This window comes from Geotrypetes seraphini, chromosome 7, assembly GCF_902459505.1.
Source record: "Geotrypetes seraphini chromosome 7, aGeoSer1.1, whole genome shotgun sequence".
Classification (NCBI taxonomy): Eukaryota; Metazoa; Chordata; class Amphibia; order Gymnophiona; family Dermophiidae; genus Geotrypetes; species Geotrypetes seraphini.
The window spans coordinates 8,678,464-8,699,490 of record NC_047090.1 but is presented as its reverse complement, the minus strand read 5'-3'; the positions used below and the strand labels follow the sequence as shown (position 1 = coordinate 8,699,490).

Here is a 21,027-nt window from a genome sequence, read left to right as displayed (position 1 = left end):
CTGGCTCCTCCTTTCTACGGCTCACTGGTCAATCCACCAGGCTACTCAAGACACCTGTGTGATGTTCTACTAGGCTTTCCCATACCAAGTGCTGCTGTTCCAGAAACAGGTATTTTCATTCAGATCTATATGGGGTGGGAGGGTTTAGTGACCACTGGGGGAGTGTGTGCATGTGTGTGTGTGTGTGTGGGGGGGTCATTTTTTAATCCCTCCAATGTTCTCTGGTCAGTTTGGGTACCATTATAGAAGCTCATGTAAACTGCTGTGAAATGACTCCCCAGTCGTTAGTAGCGATATAGAAGCTTTCAATAAACAATCACACCTTTTGGGCGCTTAGATGCTTTTCAAACAGGTCTAGCTCTAAACATCTAAGTTCTGTCCTGGGCGTCTCGGGAAAGGTTTGATTATCCCTGCAAGACCTCCAAGTGCTAAGCACGCCCAAAACCCACCCATGGCACTCCTCCGACACACACCCTCGAACTTTGAATGTACAGAGGCTAAGAATCCTAGCAAGACATCCAGAAAGTCCGTTTCGAAAATCGGACTTGAACGTTTTCAAGTTTCAAGTTTTATTTATATTTGATTAATCGCTTAATTAAAATTATATCTAAGCGAAGTACAGTGTATGAATAAACATAATACTAAAGTAGTAGGTAATATGAAATATTATAAAATTAACAAATTTATACTAAAATTTTCTAACATAGTAAATAAAATATTGGCAAGAAAAACAACAAAGTGCCGATTTATGTCATTTTTACGATGTCTTACGGCCTCTTTAACAAAGCCGCGCTAGCGGTCCCCGAAGCCCATCGAGATTTACAGGGCTTCGGGGCTGTTGCCACACAGCTTTGTAAAAGAGGCTGGTAGTGTTTTGAAAATGAGCCCCATAGGCAATTTAACAAGTGGTGCCCGAAAATTCCTTTCAATCAAGCATGTGGCACCAGATAGGACGAGAAATGTTGATGTATCTTTCTACCGCATTTTATTTTCTTGATCTCTGGCTGTATTGTTTTGTTTTTGAAGATCTCTTTTTTTTCTCCACTCAATGCACAGAATAATCATTTGGCACTGACACTTGGTATACTAGAGCAGTGGTTCCCAACCCTGTCCTGGAGGAACACCAGGCCAATTGGGTTTTCAGGCTAGCCCTAATGAATATGCATGAAGCAAATTTGCATGCCTATCACTTCCATCATATGCAAATCTCTCTCATGCATATTCATTAGGGCTAGCCTGAAAACCCGATTGGCCTGGTGTTCCTCCAGGACAGGGTTGGGAATCACTGTACTAGAGCAATTCTGTTCCTGCACTTTTTTTTTTTTTTTTTTTTTATTACCGGGTCTGTTTCTCTTGCATCCTGCTCTTTATTGATTGGAATTGGAATATCCCAAGCTATTACAACTAGAGAATGACACAGGGACAAATTTTTCCCTGTCCCCGCAGGAGCTCAATTTCCCCATCCCGTCCCCGTGAGTTTTGTCACTGTCCCTGTCCCATTCCTGTAATCTCTGTCTTAACCATACAAGCCTCGAACACTTGTGATTTTAAAGAGTTTGAGGCTTGTGCAGATGAGGAAGGAGCTTAGGCATTGGTGGAATGAGGCATTATGACATCACAATCTGAGTTCTAGAATGTTGCTACTTAGGATTCTAAAGTGTTTGAGGCTTGTGCAGATGAGGACGGAGCTTAGGCATTGGTGGAATGAGGCATTATGACATCACAATCTCAGCTCTAGAATGTTGCTACTTAGGATTTTAAAGGGTTCGAGGCTTGTGCAGATGAGGACAGAGCTGAGGCATTGGTGGAATGAGGCATTATGACATCACAATCTGAGCTCTACAATGTTGCTACTTAGGATTTTCAAGTGTTTGAGGCTTGTGCAGATGAGGACGGAGCTTGTAGGAATGGGGCAGGGACAGGAAAAGAACTCAGGAACGGGGCAGGGACAGGAAAAGAATTCACGGGGATTGGAAAATATTTGCTCCCATGTCATTCCCTAATTATACAAATGCCTTCTATAATCACAGCTCAAAATGCAATAATATTATATTTAATTTAGAATTGTGAAAACCTCAGACCCAAAACCCGTGACTGGTGATAACACCAAACTGGGGTTCATTTTATTTTATTTACTTTTATTTTTATTTTTTCACGCAAATTCTATTGGATGATAAAGGGGACAGTGAAAACGATGATGGTCCCCCAATGAACCCCAGTTTGGTGTTATCACCAGTCACGGGTTTTGGGTCTGAGGTTTTCACAATTCTAAATTAAATATAATATTATTGCATTTTGAGCTGTGATTATAGAAGGCATTTGATTAATTTGAGTATCACAGTGTAGTAACTAATATCTCTCCATATTAAAGTGACTATTACCTAATTATAACCTCTACATTTTCCATGATTCTCTTTGAGTTTTGATCCCAACCTTTTTCCTGTACAGCAATGTTGTAATGTTGATGAAATTTCTAGTGGACGAATGTCTTTTCCTTTACATTAGAACTTGTAGCCAAGTGCAACCATTTCCAGCTCATCCTTACAGAATTTACAGAAGTCCCTTCTCTTCCTGTTTGCTGCCAACCATCAATCTTTCATTCTTTCAGTTCACCATGCCAAGTTTTGATATGTGCACTAGAGAATGACACGGTGACTAAATTCATCACCGTTCCCTTCCCCGCGGATAACCGCGGGAAATAATCCCATGTCATTTTCTAGTGTCTATTTCAACCTCGGTCCTTCTACACCAGCATTCTTCAAAGCAAAGCTCGAGGGTCAGTGGTTGTGGCCATTCATACTCTGATTCTTATGTAAGCCAAGGATAATGAAGCCATTGTGACATCACTGATGTGATTGGCTCTTAGACACTGGTGGAATGAGGCATTATGACATCACAATCTCAGCTCTGGAATGTTGCTACTCAACCTCAGTCCTTCTACACCAGCATTCTTCAAAGCAAAGCTTGCGGGTCAGTGGTTGTGGCCATTCATACTCTGATTCTTATGTGAGCCAAGGATAATGAAGCCATTGTGACATCACTGATGTGATTGGCTCTTAGGCACTGGTGGAATGAGGCATTATGACATCACATTATCTGCTCTGGATACCAGAGACTGTCATTCTGTAGTGTCTGTTTCAACCTCAGTCCTTCTACACCAGCGTTCTTCAAAGCAAAGCTTGCGGGTCAGTGGTTGTGGCCATTCATACTCTGATTCTTCCCTCTCTCCTTAAAGAATGACATGAAGATGGTTTCCCGCGGGTACCCGCGGGGACGGAAACGGTGATGAATTTTGTCACCGTGTCATTCTCTAATGTGCACGATTCCTGGAGTACCATGTCATACTTTCCACTGTATAAGTGCATTGACTACTTGCTTTTGCATGCTTGCTAATCTAACGTTTCAAATAGTTTGGTTTTTTTTTCTCTTGTGTGCAAATTCTGCCTCCTTCCCTGTGTGTACTGGTGGATTTTCATTTCATGTGCAAATCGAATGATGGAGATTTTGATATCTCTTTTTGGGTTTTCTCATCTCTCTACACTTTTTCTGCTTCTGTTTGGTATTGGAACATATTAATTGAAAGTCTTCCTCCATTAACATAGAAACATAGAAGATGACGGCAGAAAAGGGCTACAGCCCATCAAGTCTGCCCACTCTGCTTACCCACCCCCTGTCTATGCCCTAATGACCCAATTTCCTTATCTTGACCCTCGTAGGGATCCCACATGGGTATCCCATTTATTCTTAAAGTCTGGCACGCTGTCTGCCTCGATCACCTGCACTGGAAGCTTGTTCCAATGATCAACCACTCTCTCTGTGAAGAAATACTTTCTGGTGTCGCCATGAAATTTTCCGCCCCTGAGTTTGAGCGGGTGCCCTCTTGTGGCCGAGGGTCCCTTGAGAAAGAAAATATCATCTTCCACTTCGACACGTCCCGTGAGGTACTTAAATGTTTCGATCATGTCTCCCCTCTCCCTACGTTCCTCGAGAGTGTAGAGCTGCAATTTGTTCAGTCTCTCTTCGTACGAGAGACCCTTGAGCCCCGAGATCATCCTGGTGGCCGTCCGCTGAACCGATTCAATTCTGCGCACATCTTTACTGTAATGTGGCCTCCAGAATTGCACACAGTACTCCAGATGAGGTCTCACCATGGCCCTGTACAACGGCATTATGACTTCAGGCTTTCGGCTGACGAAACTTCTATTGATACAACCCAATATCTGCCTTGCCTTAGATGAAGCCTTCTCCACTTGATTGGCAGTTTTCATGTCTGCACTGATGATTCCTCCTAAATCTCGTTCTGCTGAAGTCCTAGTTAAAGTTTCTCCGTTCAAGAAGTACGTCCTGCATGGATTTCCGCTTCCGAGGTGCATGACCTTACATTTCTTAGCATTGAAGCCTGGCTGCCAGGTTGAGGACCAACTTTCCAATGTAAGCAGGTCCTGCGCCATATAATTCTGTAAACTGCATTCACTTACTATATTACATAGTTTGGCGTCATCGGCGAATAGTGTTATTTTACCTTGAAGCCCTTGAGTCAGATCCCCTATGAATAATGTAGTATGCTTGACTAATGTTTTTGATCTTTCTCATTAACTTTGGTGATCTTAATTTTTTTTGTACCCATCTATCAAGAATACTTCTGCTTACAATGATTTTATTTTTCCTTTAATGTTTTTTTTTCTTCAAAGGAACTATTATCTTTCTCAATTTTCCTCTGGTAAAATTCTCTTGATAATCATTTTTGCTTCACAATATTGTATTTGATTAGCGTCTATAAGTTATCAATAGATGTCCCCTTTATATATGTAAGTCCTGTACATCTTTGTAAGACTGCAAGTTGGTTCCCCTTGAATATTGTAAATATTTTTTTATTATGCTAATCGCTTAGAATTTTGATTAAGCGATCAATCAAATTTTAAATAAAACTTGAAACTTATTCATTCTTCTTATCATAGTATAGCTGATAAATCAGCTTAGCTCATCTTTCCCTTTCCTGGAATCCACTACTATTTATCACTTTTATAATGCTGAAAGGCGTATGCAGTGCTGTACATTTTGACATTTATAGACAGTCCTTGATTGGAAGAGCTTACAATCTAACTCGGACAGACAGACATGACATATAGGGTTCGGGATGCAGAACCCAAGGTGAGAGGAGTTAGGAGTCGAAAGCACTCTCAAAGAGGTGGGCTGACATTTATAAACGGTCCCTGCTCGGAAGAGCTTACCATCTAACTTGGACAGACAGACATGACATATAGGGTTGGGGATGCAGAACCAAAGGTGAGAGGCGTTAGGAGTCGAAAGCACTCTCAAAGAGGCAGGGTAACATTTATAGATTTTCCCTGCTCGGAAGAGCTTACAATCTAACTTGGATAGACAGACATGACATATAGGGTTGGGGATGCAGAACCCAAGGTGAGAGGAGTTAGGAGTCGAAAGCACTCTCAAAGAGGTGGGCTGACATTTATACACGGTCCCTGCTCGGAAGAGCTTACCATCTAACTTGGACAGACAGACATGACATATAGGGTTGGGGATGCAGAACCAAAGGTGAGAGGCGTTAGGAGTCGAAAGCACTCTCAAAGAGGCAGGGTGACATTTATAGATGGTCCCTGCTCGGAAGAGCTTACAATCTAACTTGGATAGACAGACATGACATATAGGGTTGGGGATGCAGAACCCAAGGTGAGAGGAGTTAGGAGTCGAAAGCACTCTCAAAGAGGTGGGCTGACATTTATACAGGTCCCTGCTCGGAAGAGCTTACAATCTAACTCAGACAGACAGACATGACATAAAGGGTTGGAGATGCAGAACCCAAGGTGAGAGGAGTTAGGAGTCGAAAGCACTCTCAAAGAGGTGGACTCACTTTTATACACGGTCCCTGCTCAGAAGAGCTTACAATCTAACTTGGACAGACATGACATATAGGGTTGGGGATGCAGAACCCAAGGTGAGAGGAGTTAGGAGTCGAAAGCACTCAAAGAGGTGGGCTGACATTTATAGACGGTCCCTGCTCGGAAGAGCTTACAATCTAACTCGGACAGACAGACATGACATATAGGGTTGGGGATGCAGAACCAAAGGTGAGAGGAGTTAGGAGTTGAAAGCACTCTCAAAGAGGCAGGGTGACATTTATAGATGGTCCCTGATCGGAAGAGCTTACAATCTAACTCGGACAGACAGACATGACATATAGGGTTGAGGATGCAGAACCCAAGGTTAGAGGAGTTAGGAGTCAAAAGCACTCTCAAAGAGGTGGGCTGACATTTATAGACGGTCCCTGCTCAGAAGAGCTTACAATCTAACTTGGACAGACAGACATGACATATAGGGTTGGGGATGCAGAACCAAAGGTGAGAGGAGTTAGGAGTTGAAAGCACTCTCAAAGAGGCAGGGTGACATTTATAGATGGTCCCTGATCGGAAGAGCTTACAATCTAACTCGGACAGACAGACATGACATATAGGGTTGAGGATGCAGAACCCAAGGTTAGAGGAGTTAGGAGTCAAAAGCACTCTCGAAGAGGTGGGCTGACATTTATAAACCGTCCCTGATTGGAAGAGCTTACAATCTAACTTGGACAGACAGACATGACATATAGGGTTGAGGATGCAGAACCCAAGGTGAGAGGAGTTAGGAGTCAAAAGCACTCAAAGAGGTGGGCTGACATTTATAGATGGTCCCTGATCGGAAGAGCTTACAATCTAACTCGGACAGACAGACATGACTAACAAGTTTATGTCTCCCTTGCAAATTTAAGCAGGTAGAGTAGGCTACCACTTAAGCAGAATTTTTCATTTATGTGCAAATATGCACTCATACATAAATACTGGCCAGTATTATAAACTTTTATGTATATAATCCCTTGGATTCTATATATGGTAGCCAGAATTGCATGTCCAAATTTTTGGACGTGCCCAAGATGTGCACACATATGAACTGGGCAATGAGCCAACCTCAACAATTGGGTGTTAGCAACCAAGTGGCACTTTAAAATTAGTTCATGCATCTTGCTGTATGCTCTTCTATAGGACATTGCACCTAACTCTGCTGGCATGTAATTCAAAAGGGGGCATGGCCATGCAGTGGCATAGCGAGGGTAGGAAGTACCCAGGGTGGTGGTACCCCTTGTCCCTTCCTTTCTGCACCCCCACACCCTCCCTTCCCACCTCTGTACCTGTTTAAATCTTCGCAGCACAAGCAGCTTTTCTGACATCACTTCCTGGCCCCGCAACCCAGAAGTGATGTCAGAGGGAGCCAAGCTGACCTGAGCAGAAGGCTAGAATTGTTGCTCGTGCTGGCAAAGATTTGAAAGAGGTATGGGGTGGGGAAGGGAGGTGCCAGTGCCTGGGGCGACCTGCCACCCTTACTACGCCACTTTGGTCATGGGACGTCAGGAGAGGACGTCATGGTCTCTGCGCATCTCACTTGGGCCCCGGCATTGTCACCAGGTTTTAGCAGGTGTCTCTCTGGTGCATTAAGTTAGGCGTGGCAATCGGTGTTATGCGTGAATCTAGAAAGCGTGTGGGCGCCCTTCATAGAACTCCGCCTACACGCCATTTCGAATGCCATTTTCTGACTCCAAACGTCAACTTCATCCATAGCATTGCTAGACAACTTTCACCGCGGTGATCACATTTCTGGTTCTTTAGAAAAAGGCCACAGCCCCCCTGAGGAAGATTTTTTTCAAATCGATACCGTTTTGGGGGCCCCGTTTCTTCAGAACAAAGGTGGATTTTTATCACGCAACATTCAATTGACTGAATAAAGAGCCTGCGTCTACTACGTCTGCCCTGCAGTTCTTTCTTGGTTTGTGATTTTCTGGATCCAGCCTTTTTTTTGTTGTTGTTTTTAATCCTACTTTTATTTGAATTTACATTTTCATACATCTCAGCCCGTGACAAGAAAAAAACAGAGAATCAATAATATGATAATAACAAGAGGAAAATATATTCAACTTTTGTCCACAATGTAAATGAAAAAACGGAGGTTCCAAACTAGGAAAATCTAATTACTGAGAAGACATCCGGGAAAGAGCCTGCAGCCAGTAATAGAGCTGAATTCAATTGTGAGTTACTAAGCCTAAATCTCTCACCACCTCCTTTACAACAAGAAAATCCACAAATTGTGTAGGATCAAAGTCAATATGTGTTAAACCTTCAAATACAATCACACAATTGCAAGGAAATCTAAGCAAATAAGTGGCTCCCACAGTCAAAGTTCTAAGTTTAAGAACCATACGGTGGTGTAGCGAGAGTGAAAGGCGCCCGGGGCAGTGGTACCCCCCTCCCCCACCCTATCCACTCCTTCTCTGCCCCTTCTTGCCCCTTCTTCTTCATTCCTTCCCTTCCATACCTCTTTAACGTTACCGACGTGAGCACCAAACCCCATCCTGCTGCTCGCGCCAGCATCGGCTCTTCCTCTAATGTCACTTCCTGGGCGCAGGTCCAGGAAGTGACATCAGAGGAAGAGCAGACGCTGGCAGGCGCAGCAGGGGTTGGGGTTCCCAGCGAAAGTTATAGAGGTACGGGGAAGAGATGCATGCATGCAGTCTTGGGGGGGGGGAGATAGTGAAGCAGTGGGGGGAGGGGGCGGTGAGGAGGAAAGGTGCCAGTGCCTCCACCAAGACAGCACCTGGGGTGAAATGCCACTCCCCCCTTCTATGCCACTGGAACCATAAACTCTTGCCGTCTTTTCTAGGGCACACATGAGAAATCAGGGAATATATATAGACTTGGAGGGACATAATCAAAAGGAACGTCCAAGTCCGATTCGGACATATGGTGCTAGACAGCAGTGCAAAAATGTCCATTCTCAAAAAATATGTCTAGAATATATCTTTACACCACATTTTTGATCAAAAATTTGTCTAAGTCTCAACTGCTGAGAACAAGACCATTTGGATGTGGGAGGGGGCCAGCATTGTAATGGACTGGCCACCCAGACATGGCAACAGAGCAGTGGGACCCCTTACAGGGCACTGCTGTGAACTTCACCACAAGGGTGCCACATAAACATCTCACCAGTACTCCCTTATAGGCTATGGTGAGCCCCCCAAAACCCACTATACCCACCTGTCTACAACCCTAATAGCCCTTATGGCTGCAAGTGCCACCTACATGGCAGTATAGTGTGGTTTTTGGGGTTCTGGGTGGGCTGACATTTTCCACCATGAATGTAGTGGTTAGAGTGGCTTATGGGTCTGGGTCCTCCTCTCTGTGGTTCACTAGCCCACCCCTCAGGCTACTTAAGACACCTGTTTGCAGCTCTACTAGGCTTTCCTATAGCAGGTGCTGATGTTCCGGAGACAGGTATATATGTTTTTATTCTGATATTTGTGGCAGTGTGAGGGAGTCAGTGGTTACTGGGAGTGTGTGTGTGTGTGTGTGTGTGTGTGGGGGGGGGGGGGTTACCTGGTCACTGTGGATACCTTTTTGCCACTTATACCTGCTTTTACGTCATCTGAGTCACAACGTATATGTTTCATCGGATGTTTCAGTCTCATGAAACATCCGATTATCCCTGTAGGACGACAAAGTCTAGGTTGGCCCACATCTCGCCCTACCCACTCCTCCATAGGTGTAAAAAGTTTGAAAAACACTGGCGTAGAGAGTTTGACCAGCACACTTCTCCCACCCTCTTCCCCACCCTCCTGCCATGCGTGCACCCCTTCCCCGTACCTTTTTAACTTCGCCAAACCTGAGCCCGGAGGGATCTCAGCTGGTTAGTTTTCAGGATATGTGCAAGAAATATTCTCTGCCTCCACTGCATGCAAATGTCATGAATATTCATTGTGGATATCCTGACGGCTGAGGTGCTTCTAGGACTAGGTTTGGGACTCCCGGCTCAATCCCTTGGTGGAATTGAGCACATTTTAAAAGCCTGTGGATTGGATGTTTGGTTGGGACATTGCCTGCTCTTTCTGTGTCTGCTCATTTTCAAAGCACACAGATTCTCAAAGTGGCTTGCAAAAAAAGTCCAAATTGCAATTTCAAAAAAGCAGACTTTGGATGTCATACAGTTTGTCCAAATAGCAAGAGGGAGGTTATGGGCAGGAGGAGGGAAGGCTCATAATATAGACTGCGGTTTGTAATAGGCAAACAACTGAACATGGATAAAAAGGATATTTAAAACAGACTTCCCAAAATAATATCCTTTTTCATAGTTCACAACATACAGGTTTGCGTCCTTATATCGCTCTTTCTTTGCCATCATTGCACTGTCGTGACTGTCTTCCCCTCCTAAATTATTATTGAGCATCAAATAGCCCCACCTAGGGATTCCTAATCCTCACCTGCCATGCACAGAAAAGATCTGCGTTCAATTTTATTTATTTATTTAATTTTCTATACCGTTCTCCCAGGAGGAAATATTTTTTCACTCAGAGAATAGTTAAGCTCTGGAACGCATTGCAAGAGATTCTGGTAAGAGTGGATAGGGTAGCTGGTATTAAGAAATGTTTGGACAAGTTCCTGGAGGAAAAGTCCATAGTCTGTTATTGAGACAGATATGGTGGAAGCCACTGCTTGTCCTGGTTTGGTAGCATGGAATGTTGTTACTCTTTGGGATTCTGGAATCTTGCTATTCCTTGGGATTCTGTATGGAATGTTGCTACTCTTTGGGATTCTAGAATCTTGTTACTCTTTGGGATTCCGGAATGTTGCTACTCTTTGGGATTCTAGAATCGTGTTACTCTTTGGGATTCCGGAATCTTGCTATTCCTTGGGATTCTGTATGGAATGTTGCTACTCTTTGGGATTCTAGAATCTTGTTACTCTTTGGGATTCTGGAATGTTGCTACTCTTTGGGATTCTAGAATCTTGTTACTCTTTGGGATTCCGGAATCTTGCTATTCCTTGGGATTCTGTATGGAATGTTGCTACTCTTTGGGATTCTAGAATCTTGTTACTCTTTGGGATTCCGGAATGTTGCTACTCTTTGGGATTCTAGAATCTTGTTACTCTTTGGGATTCCGGAATCTTGTTACTCTTTGGGATTCCGGAATCTTGCTATTCCTTGAGATTCTGTATGGCAGGGGTGTCCAATGTCGGTCCTCGAGGGCTGCAATCCAGTCGGGTTTTCAGGATTTCCCAATGAATATGCATGAGATCTATTGGCATACAATGAAAGCAGTGCATGCAAATAGACCTCATGTATATTCATTGAGGAAATCCTGAAAATCTGACTGGACTGCGGCCCTCGAGGACCGACATTGGACACCCCTGCTGTATGGAATGTTGCTACTCTTTGGGTCTTGGCAAGGTACTAGTGACCTGAGAACGGTCTACTGGGCATGATGGACCTTTGGTCTGAACCCGTAAGACTATTTTTATGTTGTTATTCAGGTACTCAAGCAATGTATGCAAACCAATCTCATGCCTATTCATTGTGCATAACCTGAAAATCCCCCTATTTGCCTGGAGAACTGGTCATCCCCATTTCCAAAGTTCTCCATCTCTCAGCGCTCCAAGGGCAACCAGAACCCATGATTCGAAATAAACCCAGCTGGGAGTTAAGTGAGAACAAAATCTATCCCCTGTAAAAGCACTGGTATAAGAGCAGTATTAAAGATTCCAGACCTGGAGCGATAAGAAAAATAGAGATAACGTTTATCTGTCAGTGAAACACAAGGTTATTGCCAGCACCAACAAAAGAAAGGGAGACGAGATATTCACCTTATTTCTTGCCCAAAAGGAAGCCAGAGAGTTGGCATTACATCAGAACAGGATAAGATCTGTGGATGAAGGGAAAGAATGGCAGAGCCGCCCGGGGAGAAGAGGAGCAGTCTTTGCATTTGTGAGCTCTTTTGGAGTAGTTGAGCGAGAGCCTTTCACCAATCAGAAAAGGGGCCGGACTGAAGGAGTTAATGGGCTGTCCCAGAAAAACCAGTCCTGGAGCCCGGAGTACTTGCCATTCAGGAGCTCATCGCACAGAGAGGAAAAGTTGGGTCTCGCCACGGCCAGAGAAAGCCGAGACAGAAGTTGTCCCGGGAGACCCTGAATTGGCTTCGGTGGCTCGGTGAAGTTGGAGACACTTTGCCAGAAGAAAAGAACTTTTGCAAACGTGCAAGTCCATTGAAGCCGGAGAATGCAAGAGGAAAGGACCTCTTCCAAGCTGTAAGGGAACCAGACAGTAGATCCCCTCTTTTTTTGGGGAGGGGTCACTTCCCGGCTGCCTCTTATGGGAATAAAACACTCCTCCCGCTGCCTGCTCCTTCGGAGGAAAATGGCGGAGACGGAGCCCAGCGAGGTAAGAGAACTCCCCTTGGCTTTGCAAACTCCGACCTAAGGATCCGACTGGAAATCGCCCGCTTGGCTTCCAGAGCTGGGGGGGGGGGGATGCTTTCACTCCTGTGGATTTTCAGAGGGAGGGGTGGCCCTTCAACCCCTCCCCCCCCCCGGTTCAATGGAGCTTAGATTGGTAGGGTTGTATGCTCGAAAGGACGAGCAATTGCAAATCCCTAGTGCATGCTTGAAAAATATGCCCTTCCTACCCTGCTGAGCCCCAGGGATTGATGCGAGGTATTTCTTGCAGAATGTGTCAAGGCTTCACGCGGTGCAGATCCAATGCTTAGGATGTTATGTCATTGATTAACCGTCTGTAGGTTAGAGACAAATGACCTGGTGGGCTCCAGCACCTCGCCGGGGTCCATCCCTGCGCCCGGTTCACGGTGATGCTTTCTTGATAGGCGTCTTACTCTGTATGGCGGTCGAGCGAGGAGCTGTCCAGGGCTCCGGTGCTGAAAGAAGCCAAAAGGCGTGTTTTTGAACGAGGCGGCCCAGATCGAAATCGGACTCCGATGGAAGCAGGAACCGGAGGGCTTTAGGAATAAGGTAGACCCCCCCCCCCCCCCTCTATCAAGGCGAAGGCTCCCTAATGCTCCTGATTTTGCTATACCGCAGTTATCACGACTTCAAGCGAGCGATAGTTTTACACAGAAAGTTAGACACCCTCGGGATATTTGTTGAACCTAGGCGACTTTTCCGTGGGTAAAGCAAGCTCTGTTCGTATACCAGCCAAGATCAGGAAGGCAGCCAGATCTTTCCCCCCTCACCATCACATAATTCATCCCGCCTGCAGTGCCAATGAAATAAATGCAGCTCATGCATAAAGAGCCGTTCTTTTGCTGATTGAGTATCCTATAGCCGCTATAAATACTTGCTTTGGAAAGCTGACGTTGTATATGAAAGCAGGGCAGAGCTAATGGAGCTGGTTTAAAACGGAGAAGCATTGGAAACGGGGGGGGGGGGCTCTTCATTAGTTTGAGAGAGCACAGGGACCCATGCCTGGCATGTGTATTAGTTTGAAAGCACATGGGGAAATGCCAACGAAAGCAACATGGTTCTAACTGTACCGAAAGTCATTCTCAGGAATTTGGAGGTTTCTGGGGGGCAATTTGGTGTTCAATGACATGTGCGGATTGACCATGTAATTTCCTAAGAAATGAAGGAACGGTTAAGTTGCAATAAATCCTCGTGAGTGTTGTAACATCTACATGTCGGATAGAACCCGGAAGTCATCGGAGTTAAAAATACGGAAAATTGTCATGTAGAAGTCTGTAAAACTCGGAACCGAATCAAGAGAAACACAAAATGGAGCAGAGAACAGACCTTTAAGCTGAAAGTACTTTAATGACAACCAGATAGGGTGGAATGTAAAACAAACCCAACGGATCCACTCTATCTGGTTGTCATTTTTTTTCAGCTTGAAGGTCTGGTCTTCTCTGCTCCTTTCTCACACAGTTTCATGTCCCTTTTGCCCCTGATAGGACAGAATACAAACCCAACATTCTTGGGTTTTGGTGTTCTGAATGTGGGCATTTTTAATTTTATCGCTCCAGTAGAGAAAAATAAATCCTCACACAAAATGAATATTTCTGTAAATGATATGAAAACTTTGGGGTTGCATACCTCTCGCAAATGCTCCTCTCTTCCCTAGAGCACCTATACTAAAGTAACCCATGGCACTGCCCCCAGCTACCTAAACAACCGCCTACACCGCTACCACTCACCCAGATCAAGGAGAACTCGGAACCTATTCACCTTCCCCCCACATAATGGTACCCGACGTAAGAAACTTTACGACAGCCTTCTGGCGACACAGGCAGCGAAAATTGACCCCACCATCACCAAACTAATGACCGAAACAACTGACATCAAAGTGTTTCGAAAAGAAATCAAAACAGTTCTATTCAAAAAACACGTCCTTACTCACTAATCTCCTCCCACTCGTACATGCTTTTCTCCCGTGAATAACACACTAGTCAATTCCTCGAATCATACCTACCAAAAAAATATCCAGACCGCTAAACAAGCATCTACCACATGTATCCAATAAACTTATCCCTTCAATGTTAGGTAATCCTCTTGAGTTACCCGAATATATTGTTATTCTCCACTGTTTCCTGTAAGTACTTGAATCTTTACTATGTAATTCCATCGGATAACTTCAGATATCCTCTAATTTGTAACTCTCAACTGTATCATGTAATATAATTGAATCTTTGTTAAATAATTCTCTTGGTACCTGTAATGTACTTGAATCTTTATTATATAATTCCATCAGATAACTTCAGATATCCTCTAATTTTGTAACTCTCAACTGTATCATGTAATGCACTTGAATCTTTGTTATATAATATTCTCGGTAATGTCCAGATATCCTCTAATTTGTAATCCGCTTAGAACCGCAAGGCACAAGCGGAATAGAAATCACTAATGTAATGTAATGTAATGTAATGTATACGGGAAGGGGTAAAACACAGACCTGACGGACCTCGCGGATCTAAACCCGCACGGCCTTAAAAATCTGAGGTCCGTTGTAGTTTCTGTTTCTGACAGACCTCGATGAGATTTGAGCACTGACGGATCCGGCTCAGCATAGGGAGGGAAAAGTGTTAGGATCCGCTCCAGCACGAGTCTCTGGCTCTGACAGACCTCGAAGAGATTTTTAGCGCTGACGGATCCTAACACTTTTCCATCCCTATGCTGAGCCGGATCCGTCAGCGCTAAAATCGTATCAAGGTCTGTCAGCAACAGAAACTACAAGCGGCAGGGACACCGACCGACACGGACCTCAGATTTTTAAGGCCGTACGGGTTTAGATCCGCGAGGTCCGTCAGGTCCGTGAGGTCCACGTTTTACCCCTTCCCCCGTATTTTTGTTTGTGGGAGGTTTTCTTACAGTGAGCTGTAATAATGAACACATTTAACCCCCCCCCCCCCCAAAAAAAATGCTGTTCTCCAAGGCTTTAATTAAACAAAATAAGTTTTTATTTAACCAGGGCAGGATTAATTCGTTGAGGGCCCCTAGGCACCCAAGTTCACTGGGCCCCCTGTCCAGCCCCACCCTACCATGTGCCCAGGCGGAAACAGGAAGCTGCGTCAGAGGGAAGCTTTGGGCAAGCAACACCGCTTGCACAATTGCAGTTCCCGTTGCCTTTCTTACCCGCGTTGCTTGCTTGTCTTACTTTCCATCGATGGGGGGAGGGGGAGCCGCGTTGCTGATCGATGCTGGAGGGGCCCATCACCGTTTGGAAAAAACAATGTTGATGCCCTCCTTCATCGGCCCCCCTGACCATTTTGTGCCCTAGGCACATGCCTACTGGGCCTATTGGTTAATCCTGCCCTGTATTTAACCCAGTGTTTTCTTTCACTTACTCGTGCTGGTAACTCAGCTATTAAACTCAGAGGGGGGTGCTGAAAAGTCTGCCAGGACAGATCACGGGGTCCTGTTATTAAGGAAGGATTTAGCCCATGCTAGTGTGCGCTAAATGCTAAGGCCAAGGACCCCAAGGTTAGCTGTGGATAAGGTCTCTTCTCATATCTAATAAGCATCCTTGAAGAGAGAGGTTTTTAGTTTAGTTCTACATGGCGTCCTTCCTCCCGTTATCCCACTCTTTTGGAATTCCTCAAACCCGCTCTCTACTAGATCCTCCCAAAAACTGAAACTATCTTTCCCATCTATAAAAGGTATATCCCGCGCAGGAAAACTTGGAACATCCCTCCCCTTTAGAACCACAGAACTCTGGAACAACCTCTCATCCCCGCTCAGAAATTCTAGCTCCTTCCAATCCTTCCGCAAACCCTTGAAAACTTGGCTCTTTTCAAAATCTAATCACCTCCCATTCTCTAGTACCCTGTTCCCTCTCTATCTTCTCAGTCCCTCTCCTATATCCCTTCTTTGTAGTTCCTTTCCTCTCAACCTCTGTAAACCGTGCCGAGCTCTGCGCTTGCGGAGATGGTGCGGTATACAAACCTAAGGTTTAGTTTAGTTTAGACTTAAATGTGGCCACAGAAGGTTCAAATCTAATGTCCGATGGGAGGGCGTTCCATGATGGAGAAAATGGCTTCACGGGTTGTGTCATAAAATATTTCCCATATGGATGGAAGTGCAAGTAAGTTTTGGTGGTTGATCGGATCGTAGTGCCCGGGACGAGATGTAAGGAATCATATATTTGTCAAGGAAGGCCGGGGTATTTGTGTGTTTGATTTTGTAAGTAAAATAATTTTGCATGTTGGATGATGTGTGACTGTTGTTCCATAACATGCTGCCCACATGCATGTTTCGCAGTCTGCATCGGGGCTTCGTTTTATTGTATCAACCACTCAACGTTACGCAAATCTTCACAAGCTCCCATTCTGAGTGCAGCTTCGGAGTTTAGGAGTTTGTGATGTGATTATTAGCCAGTCTGAGAGTAGGTGATCAAGTTTGGAGGCAACTCAGTTACAGCACAACAGGGCCTCCAAGATTGGATGTGGCTTCCAAGGTTTAATAAGAGACCCAACGTGCCAAAATCAAGGCCACTGGGAGTAAACCGTCTTCTGCCACCACAGGACAGTGCAAGGCTAGGGAGCCAGAGTGCACATGCCCTGCTTTCCACATAGATAAATACGTGGGAACAGGAATCTTGTGTAGGGTGAGAAGAAGTTTCATTCCGGAAAGCTCTGAAAACTCTCTTGTTTACTACACATTTTGGAAACCATGCCATTTTAGTTTACTTTCTCTTTTTATGTCTCTGTATTGTGCTTACGTTACTGTTAACCGAGTCGAGCTCCTTTTGGTTGAAGACCCGGTCTATAAAACGACGTTTTAGTTTAGACCCAGCACAGGCCGTGTTTCAGCAGAATGCCTTTGTCAGGGGTCATCAAGGCAGGAATAAATTCCACTGTCCTTTGAATATAAATAAAGACAACAAATAATAATGATTTATTCTTATATACCACCTAGCCATAAAAGTTTGAGTCGGTTTACAGTAAGAAATCATCAGAAATACAATTAAGATTAAAGCACGGTGTTTCTAAGTTGCAAATGCCAAATGAACTTGCTATCTGCTTTTACCACTGTATTTGTTGACGTTGTATTGTCTCTTATTGGAATCCACAACCAACCTTGGAGGCCCATTGTGCTTTTTCTTCTGTGCTGGGCTCCTCGTGCTTTTGATTTCCTCTCTCTTGCCTCCTGTCGCTCAGTTACAGCAGGGCTTAGATCTGGAACCCAGATCCTTCATTTTCCCCTGGGTAACTTTTCCAATATTCCTAGTTTAGGCTTTGGTGCATCCCTGAGGTGTGCTGGGAGGTGAGAGCTGTTAAGCACGGATGGAGAGAGGGACCTTGGGGTGATTGTGTCTGAGGATCTGGCATCTAGACAGTGTGATAAGGCGGTGGCCGCTGCCAGAAGGATGCTGGGCTGTATAAAGACAGGCTTAACCAGCAGAAGAATGGAGGTGTTGATGCCCCTGTATAGGTCGTTGGTGAGACCCCACTTGGAGTATTTGTGTTCAGTTTTGGAGGCCGTATCTGTTGAAGGACATAAAAAGACTTGAAGTGGTCCAGAGGAAGGTGACGAAAACAGTAAGGGGTTTGAACCAAAAGAAGTATAAGAAGAGACTGGAAGACCTAAATATGTATACACTGGAGGAGAGGAAGGACATAGGAGATATGATGTAGACGTTTAAATACTTGAAAGGTATTAATATAGAACCAAATCTTTTTCAGAGAAGAGAAAATGGTAAAACCAGAGGGCATAATTTGAGGTTATAGGGAGGAAGACTTAGGGGCAATGTTAGGAAATTCTTCTTCATGGAGAGGCAGGGAAGCAAGGGTTGAAAGCCTACAGTTGTTCTATTTGATCTTGGTTACATAAGAACATAAGAATAGCCTTACTGGGTCAGACCAATGGTCCATCAGGCCCAGTAACTCGTTCTCATGTGGCCAATCCAGGACACTAGTTCCTGGCCAAAACCCAAGGAGTAGCAACATTCCATGCTACCGATCCAGGGCAAGCAGTGGCTTCCTCTATGTCTTGCTCAATGACAGACTATGGACTTTTCCTCCAGGAACTTTCTTAAAACCAGCTACTCTGGTGATCACCAATCTTATGTTTTCTTGTGGAGAGCGGCCAAACTGGCGGCGGAGGCGGCGGTTTCTGCGGCCTCTTCTTGACTCAGTTTTTTGAATTTTAGGCAGTGGGGCTTTCGGCCCCCCACCCCTTCTCTCTCAGGCTGGTTTGCGTGGATGGTATGTATGGGTTGGACCGATTGGGGCTGTGTGGGGTGTTGTACGGGTTTCCTGTGTGTTGCGATTAGTATGGTACGGTCTGTTTGCATGCTATTGGTTTGGTTGTGTGGTGTGGCTGTTCTGGGGTTGATAAGCTAAATGTTTATTGCGGCTATGGCTTACTTTCCCACGGGAGGTTTTTGGGGTTTTTTTTTTTCTTTCCCTTGCTTTCACTGTTGGGAGACTTTTGCTTCTAGTGTCCGGGCTTTGCTGATTTACTCTTCTTATCTTTTTTCTGGGAGTGTACCTGTTGGCCCTTGAATCTTTGTTCCTCATGTTTATTGGTAGTTTATGTTTGCCGCCTTCGTGGGCGTGCTATCTTGTTATGGAACTTTTGTTCATTGCTTGTTATTGGGCTACTGGCTCTGAGTCTTGTATTGCAGTTGGCTGCTTTATCAATAAAAATTATTTACAAAAAAAAAAACAAAACAGCTACTCTATCCGCTTTACCACAACCTCTGGCAACACGTTACAGAGCTTAACTATTCTCTGAATGAAAAAATATTTCCTCCTATTGGTTTTAAAAGTATTTCCCTGTAATTCATCCAGTGTCCCCTAGTCTTTGTCATTTGTGACGGAGTGAAAAATTGATTCACTTGTACCCGTTCTACTCAGGATTTTGTAGCCTTCAATCATATCTCCCCTCGGACGTCTCTTTTCCAAGCTGAAGAGCCCTAACCTTTTTAGTCTTTCCTCATACGAGAGGAGTTCCATCCCCTTTATCATCTTGGTCGCTCTTCTTTGAACCTTTTCTAGCACCACTATATCTTTCTTGAGGTAAGGAGACCAGAATTGAACGCAATACTCCAGGTGAGGTCGCACCATGGAGCGGTACAGGGGCATTATAACATTCTTAGGCATTGGTGGAATGAGGCATTATGACGTCACAATCTCAGCTCTGGAATGTTGCTACTCTTTGGGTTTCTGCCAGGTACTTGGGATCTGGATTGGCCTCCATGAAGATGGACTATTGGTCTGATCCAGGAAGGCTATTCTTATGTTCTTATGATCTGTATCCCCCAGATGAGTGCACTGCTTTTTTTGCACTATTGTGCTCCCAGGATACATGTAAAATCTAGTGCACAGCTGTAAATGAGCCTATAAGGTGTAAAGAGAGGTTTTAGTAAAGCCAGCCACAGCACACCCAGATGCAAAGGGTAGGTTCTGGGCATAGAATAGAGATGGACTTCCCATTTTACATAGAGATTTCACTGTGGCAGTTATACCTCCTCTGAATCAGGCAGATAATGGAAAATGGATAAATCAGGTCCTATTCAATCAATATCTTAATAGAATGAACCAATTTAGCTCAAATGAAGACTTCTGATGTTATAGAAGAGTTGGGTTGGCCATGGATTAATTGTGTTGTGTTATTCATAACTGTTGTTGCTGGAAGTTTTAAGTGTTTACTCACCCCCCCTCCCTTTTTATCAAGATGCGCTAGAGGTGGCGTGTTGGCTCATATATTGATAAAAAGGGCCTCTAGAATGTTATGAAATTGCTACTTTATACTGGATAATTTGGTTGTTGTACCTGGATTTTAAGGTCTCTTATTTATAGCTGGAAAAATATGTCACGAATGTCATATGCAAATTTAGGATTCAGATTTGCTCTCTTCCACATGGAACATAACAACATACCAATACCCCTTACTGGGTCAGACCAGTGGTTCATCTAGCCCAGAATCCTGTTTATGCAGTGTCCAATTCAGGTTACAAGTACCTGGCAGAAATCCAAAGAGTAGCAACATTCCACGCTACCAATCCCAGGGCAACTAGTGATTTCCCCTGTGTCTGTCTCAAAAGCAGACCATGGACTTTTCCTCCAGGAACTTGTTCAAACTTTTTTAAACTCAGGTATGATAACCGCTGTAACTACATCTCTGGCAATGAGTTCCAGAACTTAACTATTTGTTGAGTGAAAAAAAATATATTTTCTCCTATTCATTTTAAAAGTATTACCATGTTTTTTGTACATTTTTTCAAAGAGTACATAATCAATTCACTTTTATCTGTTCCACACAATCCAGGATTTTGTAGACTTCAGTCATACGAGTATCTCCCCTCAGCTATCTTTTTTCCAGCCTTCCCTCCTTTATCATTTTGGCCACTCTTCTTTGGAAGTATTTCAAATTCCGCTATATCTTCTTTGAGATAATGTGACCAAAACTGAACACAGTACTCAAGGTGAAGTTGCACCATGGTGCGATGCAGAGGTTTTTAATGTTCTCTGTCTTATTTCCCATCCCTTTCCTAAGAATTCCTGGCGTCTTGTTTCTTTTTTTTGGGGTGCCACCGCGCACTGGACAGAAGATTTCAGTGTAGTGTCTACAATGACACCCAGATCTTTTTCTTGGGTGCTGACTCCTAAGGTGAACTCTCACATAAGGTAAGTATGATTTAGGTCAAACTGCCAACACTCATTTTGGTGCCTCAAATGTTTGGTGCCTCTTTCTGGGTATATTT

At 44.3% G+C, this 21,027-nt stretch overlaps 1 protein-coding gene across 1 annotated transcript in view; it reads left to right on the top strand.

Moving 5' to 3' along the window:
• Positions 1–12,186: 12,186 nt before the first annotated feature.
• The window catches only part of PRMT8 (protein arginine methyltransferase 8), a 72,397-nt gene continuing 63,556 nt past the window's right edge, over positions 12,187–21,027 (top strand). Inside the window, exon 1 of the mRNA XM_033952858.1 lies at positions 12,187–12,255. Coding sequence (XP_033808749.1) covers positions 12,187–12,255 — 69 coding nt within the window. The remainder of the gene's footprint in view (positions 12,256–21,027) is intronic.